We start from the raw sequence: 13179 nt of genomic DNA on the forward strand, positions 1-13179 counted from the left end.
TCTCAAGTTATTAAAAAAATAAATAAATAAACTTTAACAATACCGACCTTTTTTTAATGCAATGTGAGCAGAAACTCACCAAACTCTAAAGAAATATAGAAATTCATTAATTCTTTTAATTTTTAATATTTTTGATTATTTTTTTAAATTAAAAATAAAAAAAATAAAATTTTCAACCAAAATATAAAATTTTTAAACTTATGCAAGAAAATACAAATTGAAAATCTCACACGCTATTTTTATTAAAAACAAATACTGGATAATTTCCTTTGCATTGAGGTGCGTGCTATTAAGTCACTTCGCACCTTCCTAAAAATTCTGCCTTCACTTTCCTCCCTTTTCTCTTTGACAGTGCCTTTTTATTCTTTTTTTCTTTTGCCTATGTCCTCAAAAAATCAACAAACTGTCCTTGAATATTTAGCCTCGTGTCCTTAGGTGTTAGCCCCCCCTGCCACGAAAAGTCATCGGCTAGCTTTTAATTTATGTAGTCCCTGCCTCGTCAAAAAGCTTTTATTATTTATAGCGTGTTTGAAATTACAATAGAGAATTTTTTAAAAGTATTTTTTATTTAAAAATATATTAATTTTTAATATTAGTACATAAATAACATATAATAATAATAATAAATATTAATTTAAAACTTTAAAAAAATTCAAAAAATCTTAAAAACAAGGTGGAATAGCAGCTAGAATAACCTATTCCACCGTTAATTTTAGCATGCGTAGTTCTTCTCTCTTGGAATTTTGCTTTTTTTTCTTATTGAGTTCCGTGTTATCACCTGTCCCATCACTCCACGCCTCTCATGTTTTTCACTCACTTTGCTGCTTTCTTTTTTGCCCTTTAATGGATTTTCTTTTGCCTGAACCACGCTTGGTCCTGGACCTCAACAATTAACAGAACTGCCACGAGCCAATAAAAAGAATTTCAGCCACTTTTTTTATAGGTTATGGTGGCGGTAAAGAACACCCTCAAGTAACATAAGTTCAGAGATTGATTGATATATTATGAAATGTTGAGATGTTGCTTAAAACAGAAGAACCTCAGGGAAGGTATTTATTTGAACATTAGTTACAATATTACATAAGTTACGATAGGTCCGAGGCCAACAAACATGGACGTATTTAGCAGCACTCTCTTCTTTAGTGTTTTGATAGCACCTTTACGGGAAGAGGAGAATTGCTCAACCGATTAATACATAGCCACTAGAGTTCATCAACGGACATAGCAGATAAACTTGAGCACGATGTCCCTTCACTTTTGTTCTGGACTGGATCAAGTGTTGCAGGAGAAAAATAATTAGGGTTTTGCAGAATTTTGTTGTAGTCCGTGTAGTTGCCTTTGAAAAAAGCCTCTAAAAAGGCGACAGAAACGCCACCTACAGTTCTTCTCATGGGATCCCTGCTAACCCCCCACCAAGACCCCTTGCATATCGCACGGGCTCCTTCCCCAATCAGACCTATATCGTCATCTAAAACGTCCATGTGGCCATAGTCTGTAGTAACAAAATGGCTACATGGAGGTTTGCACTCATTGAAAATCTCCGTGTGGCTCACCCCATCTGGAGCACACGTCTGCGGTAAGATGGGGAAGGCTGGCTCATTGCCTAATCCAGTACCAATTATGGTGACAGGAATCGAAAAGTTAAAAGAGCAAGATTCGTAATTGAGTATTTTGGGCTCCATCTGATTATTTTTGGAAGTCCCCACAACGGGGTCTACTCCTATCAGCGCTGAAATGTTGATGTCTAAGGAAACATCGGCAAGTCCAAGTGCAAGAGCAAATGCAATGTATCCACCCCTACTGTGGCCTGCAAGAGCAAGGTTGTGCATTTCCCCTTCAATATCTTCAGGTAGCACACACCGGAGACCTGAGGGCAGCCAGTTTGCCACTTCTGCTGCCAAGTCAAGCTCGACTTGTCCGCTAGGTGGCATCAATCCGTATAACTAAGGATCAAAACTCCAATGTCAGGTCAATCTTCACAGAGAATATTTCTTCATCAAAATTAGACAAAAATAAAATACATGGAACAGCATATATCCATGGTAGGCTGCAGATTTATTAAAAGTTATACATGAAACTCATGAAGAATGAATCGATTTGTATAGTATGTTTGGATGTATTAAGAAAGGACATGGAAAAAGGAGTACCTGCGGTGCGACCACTATGTATCCATGAGAAGAGATGAATTTGAAAACATCAGTGTACAAAGAGTTATGGCAGCCTGTGCCGTGGTGAAACAAGATGACAGGATACGTGCCCTTTTCTTCTGGCCTAAAAATCAACAAGGATCTAGGAGGTGAACAGCTAGAGGCTGTTCCTACATCAGATTGTATTGGGTGAAAATTTCCTGTTTCGAAAACACTAACTTCTGCCAAAACAGAGTGATCAGCTTCAGACGCTAGTGTTGGCAAAACAGGCTTAAATTCCAGCAGTACCGTTGCCAACAACGCTGCCAAAAGAAATACCAAGCGTGTGTCCATTTTCTTTCTGTGCATTAATTATCGTAGAGAGGTAGGCGAGAATGTAGACCGATCTCTGCCTGTTATATAAGGGGATGATCAGCGTCTTCCCCCTTTGAAAAGATTAACATTGTACGTCCTACTTTATTTGGACACGTTTATCATTCATGTACTACAAAGGAATAATAACTAGTTACGTATTACCAAAAAAAATTACTGGTTACGTAAGAGTATTAAAAGGTTTAATTTCAAAAAAATATCTCAACAATTCAAAATGACTTTTTTAATAAATAAAATTGTCTTTTATCATCCTTGGTAAACTCAATTCGAGAGTTGATCCAGCTAAAAAATTAAATTTTAAATTTTATAAATCTATCCAGATCAACTTAAAAAACCTAAGTTATTCAGGGGTTAAGTTAAGTTAAAGATAAAAAATAAATAAATAAAATAATAATAAAAAGATAAAATATGCAGAGTAAGGTCTCTTGATCTCATCACTATCTCATCACAAAGTTTATCTACCCTCTCTTTTATATCTTTTCCCTCTAAATTCTTGTGGTTTCTACATGCTTGAAAAACATTAGCTAGAGAGAGGGGGAGAGAGACAGAGAGAGAAAGAAACTTAATGATGGTCATAAAGTTTGCTTGTTCGATCGAGAAAGAGTACCAAACAATCCATACCGGGGAATATTTGAAGAAGGAAAAGCTTTCTTAGCGAAGTGGGAAGAGAAGTCTCGAGAATATGGCTCTAAACTTTTGATTCCCACTTTAACTGACAACTATGCGGTGTGGAACAACCAATTCCCTGCATGGTAAAGATTGTTCTTTCTTCGATTTCTGGATGCACCACTTTTACCTGTTACCTCTCTCTCTCTCTCTCTCCTGAAACTATGAGTTTGGTCCCATTTAACCTTCAATTTCCTTCAAGTTACAGTCATCAATGGTCAGGGCTAGAAGGAAGAAATAGGAACCCAACACCCACCCTTAAGATCTCCAAACCCAGATCGGTTTGCAATCATCTCAAACAAACCCAACTCCAAAACACTAGGTCTCATCCGGATCATAGGTTGACCCACTAGTTCAATCAGGTTTTTTTAGGTCATTGCACTGGCTGGGCTTTGATAAACCATAACTGGTCTAGCCACTAGGTCGACAGGTTCCTGGAATGACCCTCCAGGCCTGTCCAGGTTTAATAACTATATTTTTTACTATGATTATTGGATCATATTGACATCTTTTATATACTACGAGCATAGTTTTATAATTAGTCAAATTATTGTAACCATATGATGTCAAGATCATGCTAAAAAGGGCTTAAAATTTGTCGATTGAGATTTTTATTTTATTTTTCTAGTTATTTTTTATTCTATTTTTAATAAATGAGTATTATAATTTTATTTAGGCTTCATTATCTAGGTCACTTTTAACTACATTTTAAAACATTTATATGTTATTTTCAAAATAATTTTTAGATTTTTTTATTTAAAATTTTTCTTTATAGTTTAAGGTTGTAATTTTAAAGTTTAAGAAATCTTAATTTATTATCACTATACACTACATTAATTACTATTAGAGTAGGTTTGCTGGTTCAATGGACAAAACATTAACAACATCTTTCTAGCTCATGATGAAGGAGTGGAGGCTATTTAGGGTGTTTTGATGGTTTAAGAGGCAGCATGGAGAACCCTAACACGAAGATATAATCAGTTGGATCAATTACCAAAGATAGTGAAGAGAAGATGGCATGCGAAGAGACCTAAAAAGGGTAGACCGAAACCTAAATGTATTCCTTCAAACCCATATATGCATCATATCAATATGAAAAGTGATGTTTATAATAGGTGATGCATAAAAAAATTATTAATTTAAGAGTTATTATAAGATTATTACAAAGAGATTTTATACTAGTCATATAAGCAATTATATTGTCTTTTGTTTAATTTTCTCAACTAGAAAGTCAATTAAACCTGTTAGCTAAATCAAAAGGACAAGTGAAAGATAAGGAGGTAAAGCCCTTAATAGATAAGGTTAAGATGATTGATGATGTTCTGTTATTGATGTTCTAATCAATAGAAATGAGTTGGAAAGGATTTCATTCTTGACTTATAAACACACATTTAATGTTTCAGCTCTAGTGACCAAAGTTATAATGGTGAATCAATTCATCCAACTATAAATTATATTTTTAACGAAGTAGAAGAGTAATAACTATTGTTATTCTTAGAGGAATTGGCACTGAAATAACTCGAATGGTTAATGTTCTAATATTATTAGAAGACATTGAGAAACCTCGTGAAACTTTATAAGTTCTAACTATTAAAGAAATGAAAAAAAATTAAGGCAAAATAAACTAAAGATTTAGTAATGTTTGTCGCACTCGACATCTTGACGGTCTTAAAAAATAATTCAGTGAAAAGAACAGATTTCTGGCATCTTGTTCTTTGATAGAAAAAAGATCTTGTTTAAGGAGTCGCCACTTAGTATTATAGTTATTAGGAACCTTAATTGGTCAACAAAGATTTTATGGTATAAGACTGGTTACATAAAAAGAAAAGATATTATCACCATTTAAACGTCCTGTCTGAAACTAGATGACATTGCTTGTTTTGTCTTAAATTATTAACAGTTTGTTGGTTTATGCTATGATGATTTACTTGTAATGTTCCTTATTTTGATGTCAGTGAATATTCAACTACAGATACTTTTAACCGTGACATTGGTAAATATTATGTAGCTAGAAATAAAATAAAAATAAATGATATTCCTAAATTTGATGTTAGTGAATAAACCAGCAAAATAATTGTAAATCAATGCACGCATATTTTTTTTTAAAAAAATATATTTTAAGACTAGGTCGAACCTAGCTCGTACAAGATTGGGCTGGACCTAGCCAGTGACCCTACCAAGTAGCAGGCATGTGCGATGCTTGCTACAATAACAAAGGAATTATAATTCACTACTACAGTAGCAAATGAATTATAATTCACAACTACTGTAGCAATGTATTAAAATGCAAAAGAAAACGGGGAGCTTACCTGGATGCAGGAACAAAGATGATAATGAAGGCGTGGTGGCTAGCTGTTCTTTTCTCCTCTGTTTTTTTTCTTTTATGAATTAAAATGCAAAGAAAAACGGGGAGCTTACCTGGATGTAGGAATGAAGATGATGACAAAGGCGTAGTAGCCAATTGTTCTTTTCACCTCTGTTTTTTTTCTTTTGCTTTCTTTATTTCCTGGTTTGCTTGTATCCGTTCACCTCTGCTTGCATTTCCAGCCTCCTTTGTTTCCTTATTTGTTCACTGTCCCTCGGTTTGTTCTATTCTTTTCTAGTTGGATCTTAGCTCTGTTTTTCTAGCTTTTTTGTTTTTTGTTTTTCCTTCAATTCAGCCTCCCTGGTCTTATGATGTTCATCTTCGTGCATCCCGTCTTTTTTTTTAGCCCTGTCATTTTAGTTCCTCCTAGTCGGTGTTATTAAACCCGACCCGGCCCTACTGGTTGACCCGGGACCCGGTCGACCCGAGATCTAGACCGGTCCGGGCAACCCGAGTGGGACCCGAACTATATATACTAACTTGTCTCAAGAAAATTAGGAAAGTAAAATAAAAACTAAATTTTTACCCTAATTTCTTTCTTTGTAGTTCGAACAATCAAATTATATTCTTCTGCTTGTATCTTTTATTGGTCACTCCGCCAGATTTCTCTATTTTTTTCTTTTAATATTCTAGCCCCTCCCCTTACTGGATTTGTCATGGTCTTGTAAAAGCTGCAACCTGCACCAGTTGCCCGAAACAAAAGAGAAGCCAGATTTCACTGTTATAAGCCAGGTTCTTCATCTTTTTACAATATTACAGCTGCTAAATTGAGTTAATTGTTACAGAGAAAGATTATTAAACTAATATTATTACTGCCTGTTATTTGCACTTAATTTTATATATTTTCCATTGTTTTGATTTGATTTGTTTTATTTAAATCATAAACTTAACCTTCAAACATGAATGCACGTGAATGTTGGCTTATTTTGGTAGTAGATTAATTGACTTAATTAATTCTTTATCATTTAATTTCATAAATTAATTATTCTAAATTTGTTTTGTGGCTGAAAGTATATGCTAATTATTTGCCTTTCATAGTTCTTGAAACTTCAGAGAGTAAGCTAGAGCCAACATAGTAAGCTCTTGTTTCTCTGTAAAACAGTTATGCTCATTATGTCTCATTCATGTTGATTTGGTTTTTGTCTTTTATGATATGATTATTGATTAGCCAATTAATCACAATAATATGGTCTGAATATAACACTTCCTGATCTAACACCATATTGAATAATTACTTCTAGTTCATGTTCTAAATTATTGTTCATCAATAATGTTTGGTGTGTCTAGCTATTCATCATGTGATAGATTAATTATTTTGGAACTATTATATCCTTAAATCTGAATTATTAGTTGAACATGATTAATGCATTCTTTCTTCTGAAATATGCTGTCACATTACTAATTCAAGTTTTTTCATATGCATTGCATACTGCCAGTACCACTTCCAATATATGCAACCTTTTTATTCATCTTGTTAGTTTGATTTGATTTACTATAGGTTTGTAAAATGGTTTCTCAATATGGTAGCACTTCAAATAACACTCCTTCAACTACTCAATCATCTGAACCTTCAATTTCCATATCAACATCAAGTGGTATAAGAGGAAAAACATATTTGGCATGGGGTTATTGCAGAGAAGCTCCTGAACTTAGTGTGGGATGCAAGAAAACCAAATTAGTGTGTTTATCTTATGCCAACGTTTTTACGGGTGGAGGCATTAATCGATTCAAGCAACATTTAGTTGGAACTAAAGGAGAAGTGGAACAATGCTGTAAATATCCTCCGGATGTTCGTCATCAAATGCTTCTGAATCTTCAGGGGAATGTTGAAAAGAAAAGAAGAGCTAGAGAAATGGAAGCAGATTATAAAGGAGAAGTGGAACAATGCTGTAAATATCCTCCGGATTTCAATCCATATAGCGTTAAACAAAGAGAACATGAGGAGAGGATGATTAGATAATTAGAAGATGATTATAAAGGCGATGATGATGATAATGACGATAATGATGTTGAAGCTGATGGTAAGAAGCTAATGTTACCACCGAAGGTTGCCAATAAAGGAAAGAGTAAAATCACTGGTACTGTTAAACAATCATCTACAAGTTGTGGAAAACATAAAGAAAATAGAACATTAGGGGCATATTTTATTCCAAGAACTACTCATGGTGCTCAAAAGTCTATCCAAAGTTGTTGGAAAAACAAAGAAGCTATCGAACGATGTGATCTTGCTATAGCAAAATGGATGGTTGATGCATGTGTGTCATTCAATACTGCAAACTCTGTTTACTATCAGTATGCTATAGATGGTATAACAGTCATGGGTCCTCGTTATAAAGGACCAAATTTTCATGCTCTTCGTGGTTATTACCTAGCAAATGCGGTTGATGAAGTGAAGATTTTTGTTGAGAGTTATCGAGAAACTTGGAAGAAGACCGGTTGCATATTAATGGCTGATGGATGGACAGATTAAAAGAGGAGAACTTTAATTAATTTCTTAGTATATTGCCCTAAAGGAACTATTTTTTTTTTAAATAGTTGATGCATCAGAGGCCTCAAAGACTGCTGTGTTGTTGCATAAATTATTTAGAGAGGTTATTTTATTTATTGGGCCTGAAAATATTATGCATATGGTGACTGATAATGCTTCTAATTATGTTGCTGCTTGCAAGTTGTTGGTGGAAGAATTTCCTTCAATATTTTGGTCTCCATGTGTTGCTCATTGCATCAACCTCATACTCCAAGATGTTGGTAAGCTACAGTCAGCTTGTTCTATTGTTGATCATGCTTCTAGTATTACAAAGTATATTTATAATCATTGTTATCCACTATATTTGATGAGAAAGTTCACTGGAGGGAAAGAAATACTTCGACCTGCTCCTACTCGCTTTGCTACTAATTTCATAACTTTGCAAAACATTTTAGTACACAAAGATAATTTAAGAGCTATGGTGACATCTAGAGAATAGGTCTCCTCTGCTTATGCTAAAGATAGCAAAGGAAAAAGGTTTGTTGATAGTGTATTGAACTCTACATTTTAGGAAGAATGTGCATCAATTGTACGAATGACCGAACCATTGGTTCGAGTTCTCCGAATTGTTGATAGTGATGATAGACCTGCTATGGGATATTTATATGAGGCTATCCATTCTGCAAAGGAAGAAATGTTGAGGAGATTTCAAAAGAAAAGAACTAAGGTGCAACCTTTTATAGACATCATTAATAATAGATGGGATGGACAATTATATAGGAAGCTTTATGCAGCAGGATTTTGGTTGAATCCTCGATTTCAGTATGATGTCAATCTAATGGATAGATATATAAACACCATTTCTGGACTTCTAGATGTTGTTGAGAAGTATGCAAATGGAAATACAATTTTACTAAGCAAGCTTACAAGTGAAATGAAGTTGTTTAGGAATGCAGAACATGACTTTAGTAAAGTGTCTGCGAAAAATGATCGCACCCTTTTACCTCCAGGTATATTATTATTTTCATATTCAATGTAATTTAAAAATATTATCTTGATATAATATAACTTATTAATTTTATATATAGATGAATGGTGGGTGTTATATGGAACTTGTGCTCCAAATCTTCAAAAGCTAGTTATACGAGTTTGAAGTCAAACTTGTAGTTCTTCAAGATGCGAAAGGAATTGGAGTATTTTTTAGCACATCCACTCTAAAAAAAGAAATCGATTGGAGCATCAGAGACTTAATGATCTAGTTTATGTCCATTATAATCTGAGATTAAAACAAAAGTATTTTCTTTTCTCTAATTCTTAAAAAGTTATTTATATTATTACATAGCATCATTGATACTTATATTGTGTACCTTAACTTTGATTTTATAGAAATTATTGGTAAGGACAGAATTATGATCCAATTAATTTTGAGGTATTTTGTGACATTGAAAATTGGATAGTAGAAGATGACCCATCATCTTTAACAACTGAAGAAATAGAGATCTTTCGTCGTGATTTATCAATTATGACTATTCAAGATACTTTAAATGAAGGTAATGGAAGATTTGATCTTTCACTTTGTGTCATGACTATAATGTTTATTGATTAAGTATGTTTCAATTATAGATTTGATAAATATAAATGAGATTGAAGATGACTGTGATGATGAAGATACACAAGAGCATGATGATGTTTCAATAGGCATTAATAAGGTTGGCTCAATTCCATTGATATTTGATTTAAATTTTGCTCCTATGGATATTGAAGAACTTGATGCCTATATTCAACCAAAGTAAAGATGTTGTGTAGAAAAAGTGTGGTTATTCCAATGAGGTCTTGTACTTTACCATTCTTTTTTTTTAATTATATTAGTGTTAAGTGTTCAACATATTCTAAAATCTTTTGTTTTCTTTATGCGGCTGAAGATGTTGACTTATGGATTCTAATGCAAAATGGAGTTAAAATGTTGATTTATGGATTCTAATGCAAACTAGAGTTTGAATGTTGTCACCTTATATCAATTATGTTAAATTATATATCTCTAGAATAACTTGTTATTTTATTATTCTTGTCTTTAAATTATGTTAAATGTTTGTTTATTTGAAGATAAATGCACCTTCTAATCTATTGATGCTAATTAATTATGATACTATATATGTTAATGTGATATTTTTTTATTAATTATGCTAGCATATATATTAATGTGATATTTTATGTCAAAAAAACCATATTAATGTGTTTTTGTTCTTGATACGGGTTGACCCAGGTCAACCCACAAGACCCGTGACCCGGTCATTTTACGAGGTCAACTACCGGGTCGGGTCTGATAACTATGCTCCTAGTCTCTCTTTGTTCTTTCTCCCCTTTATGCCTCCTGTTTTTCTCTCCCCCTTGTGTTTATAGTCTCCTTTATTCCTTTGTATTTTTTTCTTCTCTTGGTTTATGGTCTTCTCTGGCTTTTGTAAAGCCAGAGAATGGCCTATGTTCGTGCATTCGTGCCTCAAGATAATGGGGCACGTTTGCTCCTGTCTTTAAGAAGAGTCGGCACTGTTGGCCATGATATCATGGTCTCCGAAGAGGGCGTCGTTGAGGATAATAGGCAACTGTACATTCCTGCAAAACTGACTCTTGGGATGAGGTAAAAGGCGATAAATAGTTTTATGACATGGAATCGTTTTCTACTCTGCAATGACAATTTAAGATTTCTTCACTGAAGTTCTAAAATTTTGTAATCAAGCCCCTTGGCAAATTGTAATTCGAACCTTCCATTTTAACATCATTTACAAAATGATCCTTGAACTTTAATTTCTTACAATTTTAACCCGAATCAGCCACAAACCTTGATATTTCTTCAATTAAGCTCTTAATTTCATTTCAAGTTCAATTAAGTCCTCAAAGTTCTAATTTATGTTGTCTTGGCCTAAATTTCAATTTATTCTTTATTTTTTTCATTTTATTTTTTCATTATCATTTTTTTTGTTTTTGTTTTTTTATAAAATAAAATAAAAAGAATAAAAAATTAAGTTATGACAAAATGAGTGTTAGAAAGAGTTGACAAACCAAAAACAATAGTTTCTAAGGTTGAGGTGAAACTAAAGGAACAACATGCATGAAGTCACTAAATATTCTAAAAACTTATAGGAACATAAAGGAGAGATGAAATATAAGGGATAATCTAAAATCAATTAGCAAATTAGGATTAAGCTAATCTAAAATCAATGAGAAAATTAAGATTAAATCAACTAATAAAAGCTAGAATAACTTTTCAAAATTACTTAAAAGGATGAAGTTGATGTCAAAGAGGAAAAAGAGAAATCTTATCTTTTTGAAGTTATAGGATATGTTTGCACATGGATGAAATGAAAGAAGATGAGGGATTGATTTGGTTGAATTTTTAGTAAAAGAAATTTAGTTTGTAAATATATTAAATTCAATGTTATATTTGAAGTATTTGTTATTTTGTTTGGAAGAGTTCAAGTTCCGATAATGAACTTGAGAACAAGTACATCGCATATAAGTGACAAGTGTCCTTTGATTTTTCCGACCCACTTGTTGTTTTTTTCTTCCCATTTTTTCATTACAAAAAGCATTTATTAAGATTATAAAAAATGTTAAGTAAATTATAAACAAGCAACACGTGTTTTTTTGACCTCGTTGGTCCCGTATGTTATTTTTCCTTCCCCCTGATTTTTTTTTAATTAGAGAAAGCATTCACTGAGATCACAAAAAAAAAATGAAAAATAAAAATAAAAAACTTAGTATAATAAAAAATGGAAGAAAAAACAACTTCACAATGGACACTGCTTGCATCGTGGCTTCGCATTGTTTTCATAAGCCTGTGAGTGGATAGTACTTGCATCGTGAACACTCCCATGAACAACAGGATCGTGCCCTAGCCGGGGTGATGGTACAAACTTTATTAAGGCGACATTTTTCTCTTAAAATTAGAGTAGACGAATTTACGAAATAATAAAAGAGAAACAATATTTACATGGTAGCATATTCCATGGATACAAGAGTTATAAGAGAAAGATTATACATTATTTATGTTTATGATGGTTGATCCAAAATAAATTAGTCAATCCCTTGGATTTCTTCAACAAATCTTGTGATTTATCTTCCTAAACCTCTTGATTATTGATTTTTTTTTTAATTTTTAAGGTTAATATATTTTTCAACACTCTATTTTAGCATGGATTATAACAAAGTGATTATATTACAATCACCACTATTATAATTAAAAAAAATCCAAATTCAACCCACAATAAAATTTCACCTACATCATAAACAAAATATAAATTAATTATAAGTTTGCTATAAAATTCTTAAGATTAAATAAATATTGATAAAAAAAACAAAAAAATCTAAATTTAAAATATTTTTTATTATAATATATGAAATTCATCATGTTAAGATGATTATAACAAAGTAATTATATTACAATCACTACTATTATAATTAAAAAACAACCAAATTCAATCCACAGTGAAATTTTATCTACATCATAAATAAAATATAAATTAATTATAAATTTATTATAAAATTCTCAAGATTAAATAAATATCGATAACAAAAAAAAATCTAAATTTAAAATACTTTTTGGTTTTAACATATGGAATTCATCATGTTAAGATTATTTTGTTTAAGAATATAATATTGTTTTAAAAAAATGTGTAAAGTTTCGTACTTTTTTATTCTTCACTTTAATCAAGCATCAAGATTAATTCTGATTCCAGAAGTTTCCTCTGGATCATGGTCCCAGATTGATGCGAAATGAAAAGGAATTGCATATTCAGGGAAGATGCTGCGGCAAAAGTCAATAGTTCCAATCACATTCGCGACTAACTGATTATACACGTGATACATGCACGTGATGAACCTTATCCTGACAACGATGGGCCAACCATTTGAATTTAATCGCAAATTTTGAATTCATGAAATCTTTCATGACTGGGATCTTGGGCTGGGTTAGGCTGGTTGATGAGCTTGATTTTTAGCTTCAAAAAACAAGTCCATTAAAATATTATAATGCTTAACTAAGTAGATACGTGTGAGCAGAATAGGAAGGAAAAAAAGTAAATTATCTAGATATAGTTTATACTAGAGTTGCCACCGGGGCATTATACCACGACCGGGTTAATATTTTTATGAAATAAATAAAGATA

General features: G+C 32.5%; 1 protein-coding gene across 1 annotated transcript; it reads right to left on the bottom strand.

Moving 5' to 3' along the window:
• Positions 1-1020: 1020 nt before the first annotated feature.
• LOC105131395 (chlorophyllase-1, chloroplastic-like) lies at positions 1021-2566 on the bottom strand. Its single transcript, XM_011034343.1, has 2 exons — positions 2148-2566; positions 1021-1943 (listed from the first exon to the last, which is right to left on the bottom strand). Exons 1-2 carry the CDS (start codon positions 2493-2495, stop codon positions 1203-1205), a joined length of 1089 nt encoding a protein of 362 aa, XP_011032645.1. The 5' UTR covers positions 2496-2566; the 3' UTR covers positions 1021-1202.
• Between the last annotated feature and the right edge of the window lie 10613 nt (positions 2567-13179).

The sequence above is a fragment of the Populus euphratica genome, unplaced genomic scaffold (assembly GCF_000495115.2).
Source record: "Populus euphratica unplaced genomic scaffold, PopEup_1.0 scaffold23.1, whole genome shotgun sequence".
Lineage (NCBI taxonomy): Eukaryota > Viridiplantae > Streptophyta > Magnoliopsida > Malpighiales > Salicaceae > Populus > Populus euphratica.